Here is a 24,526-nt window from a genome sequence, read left to right as displayed (position 1 = left end):
GATTATTGGAGCTATGGTATTACAACATGTTAGATCTGAAATGATCCAGGGTACACTTCTAAACATGAGTGAAAATGGTGACTTCCCAAAGTATGATTCGAGTTTGTTGGACCCTCTGCATGAAATGTGAACTTTAGGGATGCTGAGATCAGAAGTTAAATTTGCTTTTTAAAACCAGATATACACTTCATGGATGTCAAATGATAAACGTATCCTTAATGATGAAACGGTCTTACATTTTAGTTTTGCATGTTTGCTTTTTGCTTTAACCTGACTTAAATAGTTAAATATTTAAAACACAGGAATGCATTTTAAGTATTTATGTTTTTGGAGACAGTCTCACTCTGTCGCCCAGGCTGGAGTGCAATGGCATGATCTCGGCTCACTACCACCTCCGCCTCCTGCACTCAAGCAATTCTCCTGCCTCAGCCTCCCTAGTACACATACTCATTTGTAAACCAGTCACTAGAAATGCAAGTGTTTTTACTGTGATTAGCTTAGAATAATGGTTTCTCATTTTGTAGATGAGATGGGGGTAATGGAATAATAAATATATGAATATACTTGTGTTTCTATAGCAAGAAAGAATAAATAATGGCTACGTATAGGAAGCCAGCAATATTTTCTGCAGAGATGCATTGGAAATGTTTGAGTAGGGGAGTCACAAGATTAGATTAAGTATCAGGGCATTCTGGTCATGGTATAAACCAGAGATTGGCAAACCTTTCCTGTAAAGGGCCAAATAGGAAATATGTTAGGTGATGTGGTCCCTATCACGGCTTTTCAACTCTACCATTGTAGGATGAAAGCAGTCATAGATAATGTGTGAGGAAATAGGCATGACTGTATTCCAATAAAACTTTGTCTAAAAACCATTTGGTAAGCTGAATTTGGAATTCCATAACCATGAATTCCTTGAGACAAAGGTCTCAAGTCAACACCACTAGAGGGTAATTAACACTGCTGACCCCCCAGTACAAAGCAATCATGCACCCTCGGATGATCAAAGTTTGGTCTTAGGACCATATGAGTAAACAAGCTATTTAGATAAACTCCTCCACATTCCCTAGTTATTTGCTCCATTGCTGTCCACTCACAGTAAAGAGGATTAGGCTGCTTTCAGCCAAATCATTTACTGAAGTTGTGCAAACCTCTAACCACGGCCTTCCAAGAAGGTTTGTGTCTATTTCCTGTAACTATCTTTATAAATATTTTTCTAATCACTTTTTCTGATCCCTGACAAGTAGGGTTTCTTTTTCCCTGTGAAAGCCATCAGTTAAGGGGCCATTTCTGACTAGGAAATATAAATATAAAATAAGTTTGTATTTCCAGTGGCAATGGAAAGATTAAGCAAAGGCAGAAAATAGGTATAGTTAATATGATTTACTGATTATTGAGTTTAAAAAGCTAGGGGACAGAAAAAAATCTCAGGTCATTCATAAGTTTCCACATTGTGCATTAGCATTTACAATGCTCATGGGGAAGGAGTAGGAAACTGTCAGGTCAACAGAGAAGTGCAAACAGTCATGGAACAGACCGAAGTTTTCTTTACATATTGAGTTTAATGAAACATTTATGTGGGATATTTTCAATAAGTAATTGGATTATAGGTGTTTGTAGCTGGAGATAGTACTATGGTTGGAGATGCAGGCCTAGAATAATTTTATTACAATTATTAGGCAAAGCCATAGATCTCAATGAGCTTATCCATTATGCAGAAGATGTAGAATAAGAAGAAAGCCATTGACAAAACCCTGGGACTATCAACATTTTACAGAGTCAAAGGACTTGGTAAAGGTGACTGAGCAGTGGCTAATGAAAAGTAGGAGAGCAGTCAGAGAAAGTGATGTTGCAAATTTCTTTTAAATGTGAGAATTTCATGAGATTACTGAAAAGTCAATTGGATTTAACTTACAAGTTTTTCAGTGGTAATCTGTTCAAAAGAATTCTTTTAGAGTTCTTAAGTGTACTATTGATGTGGTTAATGTTTCTGGTGTCCAAGAAGAAATTTCCCATGATCCTACCTAACTTTTTGTAACTGAAGCAGCCAACATACACAGGGTCTGGAAAATTGTCTAGACTGGAGAGTACATGTGCCAGCATTTTTCCAGAATTGTCAAAAGCTAAGGGTCATGTGTGAGGAAAAGTGCTGTTTTTTTATGTGTTTCTTGTGGAGAGTGGAGATCTGTGTTGTCTCTCTCTCTCTCTGTCTCTCTCTCTCTCTCACACACACACACACATACACACGTGAACAGTACAGTAATTCACCCTTATCCACAGGGGATATTTTCTAAGACACCCAGTGAATGTCTGAAACTGTGGATAGTATGGAACCTTATACATTCATATTTTTTCTATACATGAATATTTCTGATAAAGTTTAATTCATAAATTAGGCACAGAAAGAGATTAACAATAACTCATAATAAAATAAAACAATAACAATATATTATAATCAAAGTTAAGTGAATGTGGTCTCTCAAAGTGTCTTGTATTGTACTCACCCTTCTCACTCATATGATAATTGTGAGATGATATAATGCCTATGTGATGAGATGAAGTCAGGAGAATGAGGTAGGAGTTGTCATGTGGTGTTAGGCTACTAATTATTTCTGGCTATCTGACTACACATCAGAAGGAGGATCATCTGCTTTATGTGACCCTGGATCATTGAGCCATGATAGTGTTGATGGTTGGGATTCAGGAACAGACCATTTTGATGACTAATGGGCAGATAGCATATACAAAGGGATGACTCATGACCTGGGTGAGATGCAACAGGGTGTCTTAATATTTCATCATATTCCTTAGAATGACACACTATTTAAGACTTATGACTTGTATATTTCTGGAATCCCCCATTTAATATTTTGGACTACAGTTGGCCACAAGTAGCTGAAGTCACAGAAATCCAAACCTTCAATATTATATTGTGAAGTATATGTTTGGTCTTCCACACTGTTTTGTGGCATACAACTCATAAAATGTTTAGAATCTCCAAAGTGATGTCTTTGTATGCTAATAATTGAGTGATAACTGACAGTCCCTAGATAGCTTCAGGAAAGGAGCTTGTCACAAAAAAGAACAAGGCATGATTAGAGTGTTGGGACTTTCAGCCCCACCCCTAAACCTCCTAGGAGGTGACAGGAGCTGAAGATAAGGTCAATTACCAGTGGCCGCAGATTTTTTCATTCATGCCTATGTAATAAAGCTTTCTTAAGAACCCAGAATGACTGGGATCAAAGACCTTCCAGAAAGCTGAATGTATGGAAGTATTTGGAGGCTGATGTGCCCTGGGAGGGCATGGAAGCTCCATGCCCCTTCCCCCATAACTTGCCATATGCATCTATTCATGTGTCTCCTTTGTGATACCCTTTATAATAAACTGGTAAATGTGTTTCCCTTCATCTTTGGGGCACTCTAGCATGTTAATCAAACCCAAAGAGGGAGTCTTGAGAACCCCAACTTGAAATCAGCTGGTTAGAAGTTTCAGAGACACAGATTTGCAATTGGTATGGGAGGGCAGTCTTGTGAGACTGAGCCTTCAACCTGTGGAATCTGAGACTATTTCTAGACAGATAGTGTTGGAATTGAATAGAGGACAACCAGCTGGTTTCTGCTACAGAATTGATTGCCTACTTGTTGGTGGAGAAAATCCTCCAAACATTTGGTCGCAGAAGTCTTCTGTTTTGATGTTTGTGGTGTGAAAGCAGAGGGAAATCATGTGTGTGTGTTTCTTTCTATAAGTAGAACAGATCAAGAGAGACTACTGTATCCTCTGTTCTAACTGCTCCGAGTTCATTTGTCTAGAAATTATACTTTCTAAGGTTGACACTGTCCACTTATACTAATTCTGCTAATAATACAATTTTCTGTCAGTCTTATAGGATTCTGTTTGCATTATGGCTATTGTACACTGTAGTTCACTTTTAGATATCAAATTGTGCTAAATTCGATTTTTCCTCTCATTTGAGAACTATAAAGGAGGGGAAATAATAGTTCTTAATGCATCAATTTTCTACCAGTAGTATACTTAATAATAGTTTTACTATAGTCTTAATGTATTGTCCCAAAGGAATGCTGTATATCAAATTATCTCAGTCTTTATAACAAAGCATCTGAGTATTATGCTTTTTTATACAATATCTGGATCATGCATGAAAGTGTGCATGATTCTTTTAAATTAAGTTAAAGTATCATGATGTCTCCCAGGCTACTTTCAGACTCCTGGGCTCCTCCGGTGATCCTCCTGCCTCACCTTCCCAAGTAGCTGGGATTACAGGCATGTGCCATCATGCCCTCTTATGTTTTTAATATTCTGTATTTTCTATCTATATTTGTTGATTTAATGTATTTTACTTTTTCTCTTTAATAGTGCATGTGAGTTCTGTAGAGTCTATATTCAGGTAAGACTTTATGGTTTTTTAAAACGTATATTTTAACTCAGAACATATAGAGGAAAGAAATCACTATCTGTTGAGTATTCTACTCTGGGCTAGACAACATATTATGTGCTTAATATTTATCATCTCACATAGTCATCACACAGTTTTGTAAAACATCTGTGCTACTATCACCTACTTTGTAGTAGTCAGTCAAATGTGGTTCAGAGAGGTTGATTAATTGGTCTATGATTTCATAGCTAAAAAGTAACTGACCCTTGAGTTTGCCATCAGCCTACCTTGCTCCCAAATCCCTTCTCTTGCCCCTCAGCACAGATTGATGGATACCTGTGCATCATTAGGATCAAGGTCCAGGTTCAGATGGGATGAATTCACAAAGTCACATTTTGTCATATGTTAACTCTTTTTAGAGATTTCCCTTAGAACACTGGTTAATCCAAGACTTTGTTCTAACATGTTTAAGAGTTAAAGAGGTAGACCAGTACCTTGTTTTTATCATCAAAGTTTTTAGAGCAGATCTGACTTAGTTGTGGTGACAAGACATAGGTTTTTGTTTCATAAGCGAGACCAGGTAAGTCCTATAGATGAATTATTTTACTCTTATTGGAGAATATCTATGTAGAAATATGTTAATCATATTTAGAGGCTATTTCTTATAGATTTCTCGGTTTACTGACTTCCCAGCTTAGTTTTTCTTCAAAGTAGTACCCTGCCTAGTTGCATGAACTCTTCTTTTTTTTTTGCTAGAGTCTTTTTTTCTTCTTCCATGACTTTTCTATGATCTTTTCCTGATTACTTTCTTCTCTGCTTTCCTTGGTGTTCTTTTCTTCTATTATTTTATTGCTTTGTACCAGCCCCATTTTTCTATAGGTAAAATTAAAAGTACATGAAATTTTAGGATTTTAAGGACTCTTGGAGACTAATCAAAATACTTTCATATTTCAACCTGTATTTAATATCCTGGAAAAATGGTTGTTCAGATGGAGAGTCTGAAACTCAAAGTGACCTATTTAAATATAGGAGGTAACAAGTAATATTTAAACTCATTTCAAAGCCCATTACTCTTGTTTTTATATCACCATGTAAGTGAGTGTTTGAATAATAGAAAGGAAGAGGAAATGGGTCGAATTAAACAAATTGAAAAGGATAAGAATGGAATTAGCTGGAGAACCCAGTGGAAGTAGGTAACAAGAGAATTAGCAGGGAAAGGCCAAGTCTGAAGAGAAATAATCCCAGGATTGGTAGGAGTAAGGGTTTTACCAAAGAGATCAGAATGTTGGATCTTATGACAAGTTTAATGAAGATAAATTAGAACAAACACAGTAGATATTGGGAGTTATCTAGAAAGGCATATTAAATATGGTACAAAAGAAGTCCTGAATAGGTCACTGCTTTTTTGCTTGTTTAATTGGAGGAATGGACAAACTTCAAGATTTCTGTTGAAAGGGTAAAAAAAAAAAAAAAAAAAAAAAGTCTCTACGATCAGATAGAAATGTGCTATTCTGTTCTTTCACCCCAAATCTCACTGGAGAGGCTTAGAGCCCCTTGAATGCTAGGAGATTGAAGGTTGCTGAATTACACAGATCTGTGGCCCAGGGCAAGTGTCCCCTCCCCTTTGCCTCTTTTTCCAAGCCTCTAATGTCCTACCCATGTACATGTAAAGCAGGGGTAAGATTGGCTGGCAAATAAGTCAGGGAGCTTCAATTGGGTTTTTGGTAACATGCTTATGGGGGAGGTGAATGACTGACTGAGACTCCATTTAGTTGTTTTCCAGGAACAGGTAAATACAGAGCTTCTTGGCTGGTCATTGAATTTATCTTTTCAGTAATCTGTGCTTTGATGAGCTGAATATTTAAAGGTTGGAGACTGCCATGAAGCCCTGCAGAAGAAAGATGTGGAAGTGAGAGACACTTTCACTATATATAGTGGCTCCCACTTCCAGATCTTTCTCTCTGTGTATATACGGTTATTAGAGAAATCCAATTATCAGGACTCAGTTTTTCTAGCAGTCTCTCTCCTTGGGAATAAGTACAAAGATTTTTAAGGTTTTGCTAGTTGTTGTAGCCCTGAACAGGGAAGGACAAGTATAAAATAAGTAGTTAGATTTTATTATTTTTACAGTTTCACTTTTTGTTGAGAAAAATATTTCTAATAAGAAATATACATTTGTGATTTGACATTTGTAGGTTCAGCTTTTCAACATTTCAAATATTTCAGGGCACCCTCTCTAGTGTTTTAGGGTGAAGGGAAGCAACAAGGCATTCTTAAGTGGGTTTTTTGCTGAGAAACAAAGAATGTCATTTTCCTGTGACACAGATTAGTCTTTGAATCAGAGATAGATAATGGAAAAGGGATATGGTAACTGTGTCTTTCTTCCTCATTTTAGGTTATCAAGTTTGTTCCGGTTTAGATATCAAAAGTTATGTCAGTTATTAAGTAGATTTCTAGTTCATCATTGAGGACAGTTTGTGAGGACAAATTATATTCAGGGTATGCCAATTATATTGGCTGTCACTATTTTTTATGAAGCTAAGAGTGAGTGTTCATTGAATGTTATAGGTTGGGGAGGAAGAGTCAAAAATATGTAACTAAGATATTTTTTAAAAACAGAGGGCATATTTTAATTTTACCAAGAAACATGATTTAATATACAGAGGACTGATCTTTTCCCAGATTTTGCTTTTTGTTTTCATTTTTTAAAGTGAGCACCAAGATATGTACTAGCAGATTTTATTTTTAAAATATGTGAATTTGCTCATTTATGTTACATCTTTTTTCTCTAAAGTCATTTTGGCAAACAGACTATTGAAAATTCACAGTCTACAAAACTTGAGGAAGACTTTAATCTTGCTACCAAGGTAAAATGGTCACTTGTGAAGTTGATTTTCTCAGTTGGAATCTAGTTCTGTATAGTATTTACTTTTCATGTTTTGCAGTGCTGTAAGTATCATTATTTCATGTTGGCAATATAAAGTTGGTCAGATAAGAACATTTTATATAAAATATGAGTAGTTGATTTAAACTTTTTTTTTACTTTAGTAAATAACAAATGTTTGGTAAATACTTTGAGGTTGTGAGGGCCCAAAAAAGGAATGGGCTGGAGAATATATAGTGACAGGAACATTATATTAGAAAAAACTTTTCCACAGTAAAGAATATATAAAATCTGGTAAATTTTTATTTGGATAAGTGTACTTACTGTGAGTTTTAAAATTATCCTATTGTAACTTAAAAAAAAAAACTTCATGCTTAAATTTGTCTTTAATGGATCACGTTACTTATTATAGTAATCAAGGAATCTCTCTGATACTGTTCAGTTCCAAAACTGTGCCACATAGCATATAGGTTTTTTTGCACTTATTATTTTGATATTACGTAGTTTATAGGAGAGAGCTTTGTCTCAGTTTCTCTTCTTGGTTCTTTAAATACACCAAAATAATATTAGAAGTTGTGAAAATTTATTTGGGCATGGTGGTGCATGCCTGTAGTTCCAGCTACCAAGGAGGCTGATGCAGGAGGATTGCTTGAGCCCAAGAGTTTGAGACCAGTGTGGGCAACATAATGAGACCTTATCTCTAATTTAAAAAATAATAGTAGAAATTTAGAAATGTAAATTCTCTTTCTCAGAATCTGTATTATTAAGGGATGCCAGTGTGTTTTCTAAGTTACTTAATTAAAAGTATACTTTAAAGTCTTCATCTAAATGAAGAACGCAGGTTTTACCCCAATTAAACAACCAGTTCTGGAATTAGAGACTCTTAATAAGCATATGGCAAGATTTTAATTTCAGAATTTTTAAATTGCAGTTTTTAAACATATTGTTCTAGGATCTATGATCACATTTGAAAATTTTCAATTTCAGAAGATTTTGTATTTAGTTGTTTACATAATTGTTTTGAAGCTCTTGCATCACTATGAGATACCGCAAGTTAGAAAACATACTTGCGTGCATCCTTGTGTACCCAGAATACAGTCTTGCCTATAAAAAGCATTTTAAGAGGTTTTCAATGTGAATAAATAAGCAGACAAATGAATTTTTATGTTACGGAATGTTACAAGTAAGATAATATGCATAATATATCTTAAAATTAAATCTAATTCATTTCTAAAATATGGTTTAAATTTATATTGTCTTTTAATATTTAGAATGCATAAATTCATGTAAGTTATCTTGAGAAAATATGTCTTAAATAAGACAATCAGTGACATGTAGTAAAAAAGAAAGAAGGTTACGCTGTATTTTCCAGTATCTTCCAAGTGGAGTTTAGATTAAAAAAAAAAAATTAATGAATTTAGTCTCAACTCATGCTCTTTTTTTTTTTTTGAAACGGGGTCTCCCTCTGTCATGCAGGCTAGAGTGCAGTGGCACGATCTCGGCTCACTTCCTCCTCCATCTTCCAGGTTCGAGCAGTTCTCCTGCCTTAGCCTCCTGTGTAGCTGGTACTACAGGCACGTGCCACCACGCCCACTTTATTTTTGTAATTTTAGTAGAGACAGGATTTTACCCTGTTGACCAGGATGGTCTCAATCTCTTGACCTCATGATTTGTCCTCCTGGGCCTCCCAAAGTGCTGGGATTACAGCGTGAGCCACTGAGCCCGGCCGAAAGTCATGTTCTATTAAACATATATTTTTAAGGAATACGTTACTCTAAAATTCTTATTACCAATACTTTCTTCAGGTGAAAAGTTTATGAAACATTCCTTTTTAAATTTTTTCTCTCTCTGTAGTAAGAAAATTCTCGCTTTTAGGTATTGGCTGACGACCATGTTTAACTAATTTGGTGTCTTCTTATATAATAATAAAATTTAAATCTTTATTACACAGGTATTAACAAAATAACTAATTATAGTGTAAATACTGATCGGCATTATAGGAATATGTTATGAACAAAAGTCTGTATTTTATGTATTTCATCACATGTCTTATAGTAGTTGTTTTTCATTTTCTTTCATGACTGAAGCTATACTTGATTGGTAAGGTCTCTTGTTTGTTTCTCCCTCTTTCACCTTTTTAAAAATGATTTACCCCAGACTTTTTTTCTCACAGAATACATTTTTTCAGTGTCTGCTTTTGAGAGGGCATCACTGTCTCCATTGTCAGCATATTTATTTACAGGTTTCTATTTAGTTGCTATACAGGATTTTCATTAATCAATCATTGCCTTCCCCATGATTTACTCTTTCTTTCTCTGTTTCTTGGAAGAAGCAGAATTTATACAATTATTTATACTTAGCTTTTTGCCACACAGAAGAGAAACAACCCATACCATTTCAATGCAAACCCAGTTAAATAAGGTACTATTAAAAACTAAAGTCTCACATTTTTCCACACAAGAGGTAATTAATACAACTGTGAAGAGATATTCCAAAATATAACATGTAATTTAACTTTTTAAATTTTAATTATTTCTATAATATTATAAACTTTGTAAGGGTAAATTTTTGTCCTAGGTTATTTTGGTTAAAAAAATAATCTAGGGGCCGAGTGCGGTGGCTGACGCCTGTAATCCTAGGACTTGGGAAGCCCAGGTGGGTAGATCACGAGGTCAGGAGATCGAGACCATCCTGGCTAACATGGTGAAACCCCGTCTCTACTAAAAATACAAAAAATTAACCAGGTGTGGTGGCGGGCGCCTGTAGTCCCAGCTACTCAGGAGGCTGAGGCAGGAGAATGGCGTGAGTCAGGGAGGCGGAGCTTGCAGTGAGCAGAGATTGCACCACTCTAGCCTGGGAGACAGAACGAGACTCCATCTCAAAAAAAAAAAAAAAAAAAGAAAAAGAAAAAAGAACAATAATAATCTAATGGATACCATCATATTTCTATAATAATAAATTATATGAAGGGGTGAAATGAAATAATTCATTCATTGATGGATACCACCATATTTCTATAATAATAAATTACATGAACGGGGTGAAATGAAATAATTCATTGAAGAAGGGTAAGATAAACATAGAGACTCCATGAGAGAGTCAAGATGACACAGATTATTATTAAAAAAAGAACAAAAAAGTTGTTTAAATGAGAGCAGGAACCCTCTAGAATAAAAGATATTATATAAATGATTTAAAATAAAAAATTAGAAAACATAGCCAGGTAATAAATTACGGCTCAGGTGTTTTTGAGTGACTTGTAGCTGATTTTAATAAAAGGCTGAAAGAAAATATAAGAATAACTATAGGTAAGAGCAATTTATTGTACTCTTTAAAATACCTAGTAGAGAATAATTTGAATGTTTCTAATATATAGGAAAGATAAATACTTATGGTGATTAATATCTCAATTATTCTGTTTTGATTATGTGAATGTATTAAGTGATAATATGTACCCCCAAAACATGTACATTTATACTGTGTCAACAAAAAATTTATAAATGGCCGGGCGCGGTGGCTCACACCTGTAATCCCAGCACTTTGGGAGGCTAAGGCAGGCAGATAATGAGGTCAGGAGATCGAGACCATCCTGGCTAACATGGTGAAACCCTGTCTCCACTAAAAAATAGAAAAAAATTAGCCGGGCGTGGTGGCGGGCACCTGTAGTCTCAGCTACTCGGGAGGTTGAGGCAGGAGAATGGCATGAACCCGGGCGGTGGAGCTTGCAGTAAGCCAAGATTGCACCACTGCACTCCAGCCTGGGCAACAGAGCCAGACTCTGTCTCAAAAAAAAAAAAAAAAAAATTATAAACAAGGAACGAAAATTTAATTCTCACTTCTTTTATTAACTTTACGTTTTATATTTAATTTAGTCATATTAATGTAGAATGCAAAGTGAAATCTGTTTTAGGCCTTGTCAGCCTTATTGTGAATTATCAATTTTTGACTCTTTGGTTTCTGGTTTAAGATTTCTAATTTAATGTTTGACATATTCTTAGGTTATTTAACTAATTTATCTTACTCTTTGATGTAACCGTGGTAGCTGTTTTGAATATTTTTGATAATAGAGTATAAATAAATAAGCATTTTATTTAAGCTTGTTATTAAAATTACATTTTCTGATCATATGAACAATGTTCTTATTCTGTGTCTCTTAAATTTTTAATCACTTTTTTAAAATCACTTTTAAGCTAGAACACTCTCAAAGAAATACATGTAGAAATTATTAATCTCTAAAAATATTCTGATATCTTTTGTTCATAGTATGTATGTAGTGGTATTATATACACACAACAAATGAATGTATTCAATATTTGTGGATTTTTTAAAAGTAAAGTGCCTATTATCATAGAATCATATGTGAGGGAAGATTGTTAACAGAGTATACAAACTTAACATCGGAAGAATTGTTTTTACTCTTAAAATATCTCTTGCAATGGGGATATTTTATATTATTTCCAGGAAGCCTTATTAACTTTAGTGTTCATAATTATCAAACCTTGCACATACATTTGTTTATTTCTAAAACTCAGGAATCCTGTTGATTTGAATTTTTTAGTTTCTTTCTTCACTTCTCCTGTGAATACTGAATTGTGCTTGACAATCATAGATATACATAAAAACTATTAAATCTTGAACTTGAATAATTATTGCTTAATTTTCTTTATGTGAGATCTTTTCTCCAATTTTAAACTACCATCCTATATGGTATAAGTAGGCAATTTGAGCTAGTATTATATTGTTTACAGGAACATAAGAAAAGCATGTGAATTTTAAAGCAGGGTTTCACATTTCTATCTCACTTTATAGTAGTACTTAAAAATGCCTCATAATTCTATGGGTAAGCATTTCTCTTCTAAAATTAAAAATTTCAAGGTTTTTATATAGGTCATTTTGTAGAATCTTGTAGATTTAAATGTTTTCATTCAATTCAAAGATGCATATTGCAATAATATTTCAGAAATAAATATTTACATATATAAATAAAATTATATTCTTGAAACAAATTTGGAAATATATGACTGAGAAACTTAATCCCACGTTTTTCTCTCTCCTTTAATTTCATTTTCAAAATTTCAACAGTCTGTGTAGATTTGTGTTGCTTAATTCTACCCATTTAGTCTATCTTATAAATATTTATTTCCTTATCACTATGTAATTTTCCTCATGTAGATTATCTACTCATACTCCAAATGTATTTATCCAGATCTTTCTTCCAAGCCCCTTGGATGCCTCAAATCTTAGAGGTCTCAAACTGAAAGCATCTTTTTTTTTTTTTTTTATTCTTTTCCTGCCTCTTTTCTGACTCTTTGTAATCTACTCAGTCATCTGGTTTCCCCATCCTAGTAAATAACACCTAGGAAGTAGCCATGAAATGCTCAAGCACTTCAACCTCCATTTTAACCGTCCCCCACATCCTGCACTTCAACGTTCCTCCAGGTCACCAAGCCAGTCACACACCAAAATTTGTATTATCTACCTTCTTATAATTTTCCATGTCTTATTACCGTAATTAACTCTCTACCTATAATTTTGAAGTACTCCTTTCTAGTTTTGCCCCATCTCCCCATGTTCATCTATCTTTACATCACTGGAAGGGTCACCTTTCTAAAATATATTTGTAATGATGTAACTCATCTGCATATTGAGCGGATACCCATTACCTGAAGGGTTAAGTACACATTCTAGCACGACACATATCTTATATGGTTTGGCCCCATTTTCTCTCTTCAACTCATTTCCTCTGACTGTGTTCTAGTTTTACCATATCACTTTGGCACCCCTCAGTTGCCATGTTGTTTCATGCCTTATTATTTTGCACATGCTGTTGCACCTAGAGTCTTTGTATCCTGACTCTGCACTTTGCCTGTCCTTCCAAATATGGCCCCATTATGGCAGCATTTTCTGTGCTTTTCAGGTGAAACTGATTTTTCTCTCCTTTATGCCCTTATGTATTTTATTGACTTAAATTGTAGAACTGGTGAGTTATGTTTTTCTGTTCTTATTTGTTTTCACATGTCTCTACCATTTCTTGAATGTAAGCTAGAATTTATCTTCTGTGTGTATTTTCTGCTTCTACTAGGTTAGTGCCTGTGATTTGATAGATACAATGGATGTTTTTGTTTTGTTTTGTCTGACAAATTGAGTGAGTGAGTGAATAAATACAATTTTTTTCTGAAGATTTTTTTGTTGTTGCTTTTCGGTTTTTTGTAATAGGAGGGAGCAACAAAGACAGTAACTGGACAACAAGAAAATGATATTGGCATTATTGAACAAGCTCCACAAGATCAAAAAAGTAATGACGATTTTATTTTTTTATGCCAAAATAATAAAAGTGGTAATTTAGTGAATATCTCTGAAAATTTTTCTATGCTTAAATGCTATTATTTAGAAAACAATTTTGTAGACCAAATAACAATGTCTACTTAAAAAAATACTTTCTGCTGTCTTTTCTCATACTATCAATTCTTTTTTCTGAACCTGCTTCAATTTTGAATTTCTATTTTTGCTATTAACTCTTATTTTTGAAATATTCATAAATGGAAATAGATTTGTATATGTTTTTACACTTTACAGTAATAAATGTTCTCATATATGTGTCTGTGAATAACATTTTGTAGATAAGATGCCCACATCAGAATCAGGACAAAAAGAAGATATAAAATCACCTTCTGATTCTGAGGTATGTGTATTGTTGTTGATGTTATTTTAAAATTTAAGTAATGAGTAATCTTAAAACATAGAAAGATGATTTGACTTTATTTTCTCACCTCTGCATGTGTCTATATGAAATTATTTTCTGGCATTTATCAGAACGTACTTTTTAATCATGTGCCAAGTGGATAACAGTTGCATAGTGCAATTCTGCTGATTTGCAGTATTAATTTTGAAGCCAGTGTAGAATAGTGCAAAAGAAAATAAGGCTTAGAAGGCACCAGGAATCTATTCAAGTTCTGAAGTTAAATTTGTCTAAAAACTAAATAATTTATCTGCGTTCATTTATGGGCAAATGTATGATTCTATGTATATCTAGATATACAAAAGCTCTAACTGGATTCAGGGAGAAAGAGTTTAAACTGTAGTCTTAGTCTTGCTCAACTTGGAACTTGAAAAGATCATGCCTGGGACTTGAAAGTATTGGTATATTTTGATTATCCAGTATATATCTGAAAGAACATTTCAGGAATTGGATAAACATGAGAAATAGGACACCTGTAAAACTGTAATAACAACAATTTGGTTGAGTAGTATTTTAATAAGCAGGCATTCTTTTCACAAATAGAAACCTTTGAGTCCCTTTGTGGCAGCCATGTTTGCAGCCACATAAGTATCAAATAATAATGATGTATTCCAAAGTCACAGCTGTGGATGTGAAAGAGATAGGAATGGCCTTACCACTTAGAAGCAGCAGCTGCGTAGTGGTAACAACAATGAGTGGATGTCAAAAAATAAGTCTGTATTTTGGTTCTGTCACTTACTATCTATGGGAACTTGGAAAAAATCATTTAACCTAATCAAATACCAGTAACCTTGTTAATAAAAATAGTGCTCATATCTACCTCTTAGGTACATGTGATGAAATAATGTTGTAACAAATGTGAAAAGATTTTGTAAACTGGAAAGTCTGTATACGAATGTAAGATGAAATGATCAAAGTGGCATTTATGTGAGAGCAGTATTGTTAGCACAGGAACGGGGAGTAGGAACAGGCATGTGGATTTCTAATTTTGGGTAAGGGGATGGTAACTTTCAGCAGGCTACAACTGCAGATTTTCCATAGAAATATAGCAGTTTGGAAAGTTAGACTTTCCTGATGAGATTTTCAATGTTTTGACCTGGAGTAATTTCTTTCTGAGCACTAACTGTGTTAGGCAATGAGACTCTGAATATCCAAGATGAGGGATTATGCTGTAGTAGTAGGAAGAGAATAACAAATAGAAAAAACTTATAAGTCACTATAACTTTTTCTTAAAAACAAAACAGAGAATGTTTGGTTAGAGAAAATTGAAGAACTTTATAATTAGCATGGGTGTGGGAGTGGCAGTGGAATTCTGTGGTCAGAGTAGATCTTTCTGAGACTGCCATTTAATCTCCATCTCAAAGATGAGGCGTAGGCCATATGAAAGTCTAGGAGGAAGACATTCTAAACAGAGAGAACAGTGGACCGTATTTGTTCATCATTTTGTTCTTAACCTAGAATGACTAGGAAGTAGAAAGTGGGGTAACCACCAACATCATCATCATCCTCATTATTCTAAAGTGAAGAAAAATCTGCAAATATGTGTCTGGCACATGTTACACGTTTCACGAATACATGTTTTTGTTTTTCTCTTTTTATGAAGGCTTGCTCTACTTTTCTGAAGTTGTGTCTTAATCAATCACATACTTTATCTAATGACTTTGCTTTCATTTAAAAGTAACATAAATAAAAGTTTTCCTTCTGAATCTTTCCTTTTATTCAAGCAGTTCTTTATCAGCAAAAAACTTGTAAAAATTATTCTTATTATCTTAAGCCCTTGTTTTCCTAAATGAAACAATTTCTACAGAGTTCTATTCCTACTCTGTATGACATACTCTGAAAATTCTCTTCATGCCCTGCATAGTTTTTAACAAAAATTCTATATTTATGCATATGTCAAGTGTTTAATCATCTTGTGTTCTGTTTGAAATGCCCTATTATTTTTGGTGAGGACTACAGAGTAAGGCAGATACTTTGAATTTAATTCCTTTTGTACACGAGTGAATTTTTTCTGAATATGTTTTATTTTCCATGCTCAGTAACCTAGTCAATAGCAACATGAAGATAAAAGATAAGTTTGATATACAGAGCACATTTGAGGTTTCCTCTTGAAATGTTTTGGTGTTCAATATGTGAACAGCTTTAAATCTAATTACCTTTAAAGTAAAAAAAAAATATGTTTTAAGAAATTTTTTTTTTTTTTTTTTTTTTTTTGAGATGGAGTCTTGCTCTGTCACCAGGCTAGAGTGCAATGCCTGATCTCAGCTCACTGCAGCCTCTACCTCCTGGGTTCCAGCAATTCTCCTGCCTCAGCCTCCTGAGTAGCTGGGATTACAGGCACCTGCCACCATGCCCAGCTAATTTTTGTATTTTTAGTAGAGATGGGGTTTCACCCAATTGGCCAATATGGTCTCGATCTCTTGACCTCGTGATCCACCCGCCTTGGCCTCCCAAAGTGCTGTGATTACAGGTGTGAGCCATTGTGCCCAGTCCATAAACAAGATTTTAAATAAAAGTATTGAGGCTTGTTATTTTTATTATTTTAAAATTGAAAATATTTATTGATGTGGCTCACACCGTAATCCCAGTGCTTTGGGAGGATGAGGCGGGCGGATCACTTGAGATCAGGAGTTCAAAACCAGCCTGGCCAACATGGTGAAACCCTGTCTATCCTAAAAATAGAACAAGTTAGCCAGGCGTGGTGGCTCATGCCTATAGTCCCAGTTACTTGGGAGGCTGAGGCAGGAGAATTGCTTGAACCTGGGAGACAGAGGTGGCAGTAGGCCAAGATCACACCAAAGAGCCACGCTGTAAGACTTCATCTCAAAAAAACAAAAAAATGAAATAAACAAATTATTTATTGATATTATCTTTAACAGATTATCTCTAAGAGTGCTGGACAGAATTATATGTGTTTACCTGGTGCTATATATCAAGATGATGTCGAAACAATAAATCACAAAATAGAAGGTAAGAACAATTTTTTTAATTTAAAACACCATTTGGCCAAATGTTTGTCTAAATGCATGAGGACTGATATACTCTGACAGCCAAAGAAAATTATTTTTTAAATGCATAGCATAGAAGAACAAAAGGAGTGAAACTTAGATGTCTTCTCAGGTGTTAGCAACAGATTATATTGACAGTGCCAAAAAAAAGAGCGGAATTATTAGTTTAAATTCAATATACTGTAAGACCTGAGCAAAGGAGTAAAAGAGGAAATGAAGACAGAGGAAGACAGAGAATACATGGAGTACATGAGGCAACAAGAAGCAGGCTTATATAATGGCGGATGGTAAAATAAAATAATTCTTTAGAAAAAGATAGGTCATGGTTAGAAAGATTTGAAGAATATAAAGTGACCTTTCATTACCAAAATTTGCCAGGGAATTATAGCAAAATGTTGTCTCTCCTGTCTTTCTCACTGGTGGGGAAGCATTAGGGATGGAAGCACCTGACCATGGAGAGTTGTGTTTTATCTGCAATAGGTGAATATAAGCATATTTGCACAGCCATGCATGTATATAATTTGTCATATAGACTCGGTATAGATCAGAAGTTTTCAAACTGTAGAAAATCAGCTGAATACCTTGTTAACAATGCACGCTATGATTCAGCAGGCATGGGATTCTGGCATTTTTAAATAAGTTCTCAAGTGATGCTGATACTGGTGGTCCTTCAACCTTACTCTTAAGTAGCAAGGGAACAGCCTTTCCTTTGGAAAAATCTGGAAGAAGGGCAGTTGGATAGAAGGTCAAGACATAACAGGGTCAAGGGAAAGCATTATATTGCTTTTATTTCTGAGTATGTTTCTGGCCAGAGGGGAAAAAAGGTAAATAAATAGTAATTACAGATGTCAGATACTACCCCTAATCAAAGAGAAAGAAAGTGTTGGGAAAATCGATTTTAAAAGATGTTGAGTGGGAAGAATCAAGACCACAGATATAGACATTATTTTGGCTAAGGAAGAGGGATTGTGAGGCAGGAAACGGGGCAAGAAAGAAGATAGCTAGGCAACTTTAGAGTTTCTGAAAAGGAAATGTGAGTGAATTAACTTCAGATGCATTTAGAATATTTCTGTTATATATTCGTTTTCTGCCTCATGGCTCTCAGTACTCCTTGGACCTTGCATGGACCTTGATTTAATTCTATGAAATGTTGGAAATTTAGGTTACTTACAGCACTCATTTTTCCTATAAGTTTCTAATGTTTCTCCAAGGAGTCACAAGTTGATTCTGAAGATATTGTTGCATTGAGGAAATACTATCTCATTGTAATTAAAGTAGCTTTTAATTTATATGCAGTACAAGTTCTTTAAGCTTATTTATCTAAAACACATTCACATCAAATATATTGTCATGGCCTACTGAAATTTCAAAGGATTGGATGTATATTTTGCTAATATCAAAAAGTTAGTATCTTGAAGAATCTTACTTATTGATAAATAATCTTTTTTGAAGAACCGTGTAATAAAGACTGCTTAATCAAACTAAGTAATAATAAAAAATAAAAACTTAGAAATGACAGATGATAGGTAATTAAAATTATCTGAGTGAACAGCAAATATCTGACATAGTGGGTTTCATGGGAGAAGAGAATATGACTTCTTTTGTGAAGAAATAATTAATACAAATTAGTCAAACTTTTATTTTTCTTTTGCATTCTAATGAATATGAAGTTAATTTTTAGATTTTTAAGATTGCAGTTCTAACCAATTGACTATAGAAGTGGTGGTTATTATCCACCAAGAGAATATATAGGCTACAGAAGAAAGTCCACAGATTCATGAATGAAAATAGATTTGTATATGTTTAAAAAATTTATAATAAGAAGTGTTCTTATGAATGTGTCTGTGATTAACCTTTTATAGATCAGAGGTTCCCAACAGAATCCAAACAACAGGAAGATAAAGAAAATGCTTGGGATTCTGGGGTATTGTATATTATTGATGTTATTATTCTCCAAAAATGTTAATATTGAGTGATGTGAAAATACAAAATCAGAGGCTTTGACTTGGTTTTCTTACCACTGCATATGCTCAGAAGAAATTCTGGTATTTCTAAAAACACACTTGGCTGGGCACTGTAATTCATGCCTGTAATGCCAGCACTTTGGGAGGCCCAAGGTGGGAGGATCACCTGAGTTTGGGAGTTCGAGACTAGCCTGGTAAATATGGTGAAATCCTGTCTCTACTAAAAATACAAAACTAGTTGGACACGGTGGCACATACCTGTAATCCCAGCTACTTGGGAAGGTGAGGCAGGAGAATTACTTGAACCCGGGAGGAGGAGGTTGCAGTGAGTTGAGATTGTACCATCACACTCCAGCCTGGGTGACAGAGTGAGACTCTGTCTCCAAAAAAAAAAAAAAAAAAAAAATACTTAAAAAAAAATCTATGTGCTAAGTAGATTACTGCTTGATAGTGAAATTCTACTAATTTTCAGAATTAGTTTTAGACACGAGTTTAGTATAGTATAAAAAATAAAGCTTAAAATTCACCAGTAATTCACATGAGTTCGAGGGAAAGTTTGGCTGAAAACTAAAGAATTACTCTGAATCCACCTTTGGGCAAATATATGATTTGGTGGTATATCTAGATGTAAAAAAATTCTAATTAGATTAATAGAAAAATAGTTTAAGCTGCGGTTTTGTACAACTTGAAACATGAAAAGATAATGCTTTGGATTTGAAATAATTGACATATGTATATTGTCCAGTAGAGATCTGAAGGAACATTTGAGGAGAAAATAATGCATAAAGAATAGGAAACCAGTAGGACTGTAATAACAACAATTTGTTTGAGTAGTGTTTTAAAAAGTAGAAATTATTTTTACAAATAGAACTCTTTGAGTCCATCTGTGGTAGCCATGCTTATAGCAACATAAGTACCAAATAATAATGATGTAGTCCAAGGTCACAACTGTGGAAAGACACAGGAAGTGACTGACCTCTTAGATCCAAGCCCCTGCTGCACAGTGGTAACAGAAATGAGATGTCAGTAGACAAGTCGACTTTATCTAATTTGTCCATAGACAAAAAAAAAAAAAGACTTTCTAATACTTGTCTGCTTTCATTTAAACATAACATAATATAAGTTTTCCTTAGTACTTTTTCATTTTATTCAAGTACTTTTTCTGTCAGCATTTTATCAAAAACATTTTGATTATTTTAAGCCCCTGTTTACCTAAATAAAGCAGCTTCTACAATGTTCTGAGTATACTTTATATGACTTATTCTTAACATTCTCTTCATACCATGCATCATTTTTAACACTAAATAATTCTATAATCATGAATATTTTCGATGTTTAATGCAGTATGTATGTGCGGCAGCCCTCCTTTCCAGGGAACACCAGCTGCAGGGAGTCTGTCCCTTGCAGACCTCTGACCCGGCGACAGATGAATAAAGTACATTGACACACAGATATTCTGCTCTGTCAGTCCAGCTGAGAGTGTCCAAGTGGCTTATAGACTCCCTGCTGAGTTCTGTAAACAGTTGCCACTATGGCCCTGATCAGCTAGTCAGACTCACAATTATTCAGTAAGATTAATTAACAAAAGCTTGAGTCAACACCATTAGAGGGTAATTGACATTGTGGACTTCCCGAGTAAAAAGCCCTTAAGCACCTGTGGTACATCAAAGGTTAGTCTTAAGATTATATGAGTAAATTAGCTAGCTAGGTAAACTACTCAGCCTTCCTTTATGACTACTTTAATTTGTTTAACTAAAGGTGAAGATCAGGTTGCCTTCAACCATATCTATTACCAAAATTGTGCAAACTTCTCAGTCTTCCAAGCAGCTTTGTGTCTATCTCTATAACTATCTCTAATATTTTTCCCACCAGCCTGATTGAATTCCAACTTGTGTTATGGCAGGTAGCAAGTGTATTATATTTTGTTTGATGTGCCTTCTTGATTTTTGGTGAGGAAGATAAAGTAAGATTTTTTAAGTGAGTTGCTTCTTGAAATATGCAGATAAGTGTATATTTTTGTCAATATTATTTATTTTTTCATGCTCAGTAACTGAGTCAATAGCTGCATGAAGATAACTGGTAAGTTTTGATCTAGATAGCATATGTGAGGTTTTCTATCAAAATGTTGTGATTTTCAATATGTGCCTATCCTTAAATCAAATTGCCTTTGAAGCCAGAAATTGAGTTTAAAAATAGTTTAATTAGGAAATTTTATGCCTCTTTTGATTTTAAAATTGAAATTATCTATTGATACTACTTTTAACAGAGTCTCTTTGAGAGTGCTACAAAGATTCAAGTGTGTACACCTGAGTCTATTTATCAAAGTGTAACGAAGCATATAAATAGAGAAGTAGAAGGTAAGAACCATTTTTATTTGAAAAGTCTTTTAACCATATGTTTGTCTAAATGCATGAAGACTGATATACTCTAATAGCCAAATAAAATTACCCACTAAATACATAACATTGAAAAGAGAGGAATAAAATGGTAAGTTACATTTTATTCCTTGTATAAGTTGGCAACAGGATATATAGAGAGTACAAAAAAAAAAAAAAGAAACCAAATTATTTGAATCCAAAATACTCTAAGACATGAGGAGAGTCAGGAAATAAGTAAGAGAAAAGGAGTAAAAAAGGGAATGAAGACTAAGGAAGACAGAGAGAGTATAGGGAGTTCATGAAGGAAGAAGAAGCAGGTTTATTAAATGGAGATGGGAAAATATATATATATATATCTAGAAAAGATAGACAATGCGTAGAAAGATGGTAAGAATATAAAATGATCTTCCAGTACCAAAACTTGTCAGAAAATTATAGTTAAAGTTTTCTCACTTTTCCTGTCTTTCTCACTACTGGGAAGGCATTAGGAATGGAATTATCTGAGCATGCAGAATTGTGTTTTATTTGCAATAGGTGAGTATTAACAAATATGCATAGGTGTGCATCTATATAATTTGTCATATATACTCAGTATAGACCAAAAGTTATGAAACATTAGAAAATCAGCTGAATACCTTATTAATACACAGTATCATTCAGCACAATTGAGTTTCTATTAGTAAGTTCTCAGGCGATGCTGATACCAGTGGTACTTGGAGCTCGCTCTCAGAAGCAAGGGGAGAGGCCATTTATGGGGAAAATGTGGAAGAAGAGCAACTGAATAAATGGTCAAGACATAACAGGGTCAAGAGAAAGCATTATATTCCTTTTGTTTCTGAGTATGCTTTTAGCCAGAGAAGAAGAAGAAAAAGATAAAAAAGCAGAAACTGTAAATTTAAGATACTCTCACTAAACAAGGAGAAAGGAAGTGATGGAAAAAGAAATTTGAAACAGTGTTGGATGGAAAGAATTCTACAGAGTTAGAGGGTTTTGTTTATTTTTTATTTTTATTTTATTTTTTTAATAGAGGCATTCTAGGCAGATAACAGGGGACAAACAAGAAAGAAGGTAGGCAGGTTTTGTCCTCTGAGAAGGACAGTTGAGTGAACTCTCTTCAGATGCATTTAGATTATTTGCACTCCCGAAAGTAGTTTGTGGGCACTCCAGAGACTACCAGAAGTGGGAGAACCACAGTGACTCATTAGGTTTCTCTGTTACAATCAGGCATGACAAATATATATTTTGTTGATGTTAGCTATTCAAATGAGATATATTTGAAACTAAGAACATTGACTTTATTTTTAAGAAAGTGTTGAATTGCCATTCCACAAAAATTTATTATAGACTAATGATACACCAAATCAGATGAATTGTGGGAACTAAAAATTACTGAATTTATATTTGAATAATAAGATTGCTTTTTAAAATAAATATTGTGGTGACTTAACAATATAAAAAGTTATTTGTGTTTAATACATCTATTGCAATTAATTTTTATATAAATATGTGAATATTGAAAGCTTATAAATTATTTCCATGATGAGTTTTATACATCTTGCATGAGTGGATCAAGAAGCATTCAGATGGATAAAATAGAGGATACAGAAATATAGGCATATGATTACACCATATGGTTATGGAAAACAATGAATATTTATATTTAGTATTATGACCTAAGTGTATATCCAAGCTGATCAATTCATAACACTTCACAGATGAGATGTCAATTCTACATTCAACTGAACTCTCATCATAACTATGTACCTTTCCAAAGATAGGCCCGTATTAAAGAACATGATGAATAGAATAATATAAATGATTCTAGTGTGTTTCGTTAAGTACCTGGTATGGCATTCCATGTTCAGCTTTGACATTTATTTTCTCATATCAATTCTTTTTACATGTGAAACACAATCTTGCTTTTGAAGTCTTAACTGCATGATCTGTGAAACCTATATTTATATTTTCTTCAGTGTATTCTTGTCATGTGTGTGTCCTAAATAAACCAAAAGAAAACTTCCCAAATCTAAAGTATTCATTCTCAAAGATGACCAAGAGGACTCAGTTAGATACTCTCACTGTTTTCATTTGTGGTTGGCTTTGTCATATTTACTTATGATTGATGATAAATCTCTTTCGCTTTTTAGAGCCTCCTGAGAAGTCATCTGCCTTCAAGGTATTTAGTTTTATAATTTCATTTTGAATGACTTAACTATGTATTTTGTGAAGTAGCCATTCTTGATTAATCATTGTTCTTCCAAACCCATTTAGCCTGCCACTGAAATACAAAACTCTTTTCCAAATGAAGCCTTCAAATGCAAGAAGGAACAACCTTTGACGGCAGGTAAATTTCAACTTATGTAAAGACGAATATTTCAATATTGGACATTTTGATAATAGTCTTTCTATCCCCAATGCTGTATTTTTTTCAACTTTGCTGAAAAAAATTTGATCTAGATAATGCCAATACTGGTATTTGTGTTTGAAAACCCAATCTTACAAGAACAGTAATTTATAATATTTTAAAAAAACATGTAGCCTTATTCTCAAGTGTTTCCACTTTTGTATCCTGAAACTGTAATGTTTTCTATTTTGAACTTCTGTATTTCTTACAGATTCAAGGAGGTGAATTTTGAAAGTCTAATTTTTGTTTAGTGCTTTGAAGCTTGATTCAAATTCCATGGTTTACTTCGGGGATTGCATCTTTTATTAATATAACACTTGTTTTTTAACATTAATTACCTCATTTCCGGTGTTGTCACTTTGAGAATCCTAAGAAAATCGGTAACTCGGATTAGCGAACTCTGTGTGTTTGTGTGTATGTGTCTGCATGTGTGCCTGTGTGTGTCTGTTTATGCGTGTGGTACCTTTCCCTTGTAAAGATGAGGATAGTAATTAGTCATTTATTTGTGAATATTTGATAAACACACTCTTTTTCATGAAACTGTGATTCTGAAGCCTTTGGCTTTAGAGTCTTTGTATAGTACTACCGTTTATTGCCTAGAAGTAAGCAATATTCTAAACTATTTTAAAAACTATTCTTATGCATGTTTAAACATTTTACAACATGTGTGCAAGTTCATATTTAATATGTAAAATATTTTTCAACTTCTAAAGCATACATGGTTGTACAGTGTCATATTGTAATATTCAGCAATT

At 34.0% G+C, this 24,526-nt stretch overlaps 1 protein-coding gene across 1 annotated transcript in view; it reads left to right on the top strand.

The window, feature by feature from the left end:
* LOC139355391 (ankyrin repeat domain-containing protein 30B-like) overlaps positions 1 to 24,526 on the top strand; it is a 136,366-nt gene that overhangs the window by 26,277 nt on the left and 85,563 nt on the right. Inside the window, exons 12-20 of the mRNA XM_071068725.1 lie at positions 4,376 to 4,406; positions 7,189 to 7,261; positions 13,495 to 13,573; positions 13,899 to 13,960; positions 16,897 to 16,987; positions 18,888 to 18,949; positions 21,256 to 21,346; positions 23,515 to 23,543; positions 23,639 to 23,711. Of these exons, the coding sequence (XP_070924826.1) occupies positions 4,376 to 4,406; positions 7,189 to 7,261; positions 13,495 to 13,573; positions 13,899 to 13,960; positions 16,897 to 16,987; positions 18,888 to 18,949; positions 21,256 to 21,346; positions 23,515 to 23,543; positions 23,639 to 23,711 (591 nt within the window). The remainder of the gene's footprint in view (positions 1 to 4,375; positions 4,407 to 7,188; positions 7,262 to 13,494; positions 13,574 to 13,898; positions 13,961 to 16,896; positions 16,988 to 18,887; positions 18,950 to 21,255; positions 21,347 to 23,514; positions 23,544 to 23,638; positions 23,712 to 24,526) is intronic.

This window comes from Macaca nemestrina, chromosome 9 (genome assembly GCF_043159975.1).
Source record: "Macaca nemestrina isolate mMacNem1 chromosome 9, mMacNem.hap1, whole genome shotgun sequence".
Lineage (NCBI taxonomy): Eukaryota > Metazoa > Chordata > Mammalia > Primates > Cercopithecidae > Macaca > Macaca nemestrina.
Note: the sequence above shows the minus strand (reverse complement) of the source record. Positions and strands in the feature narration are given on the sequence as shown.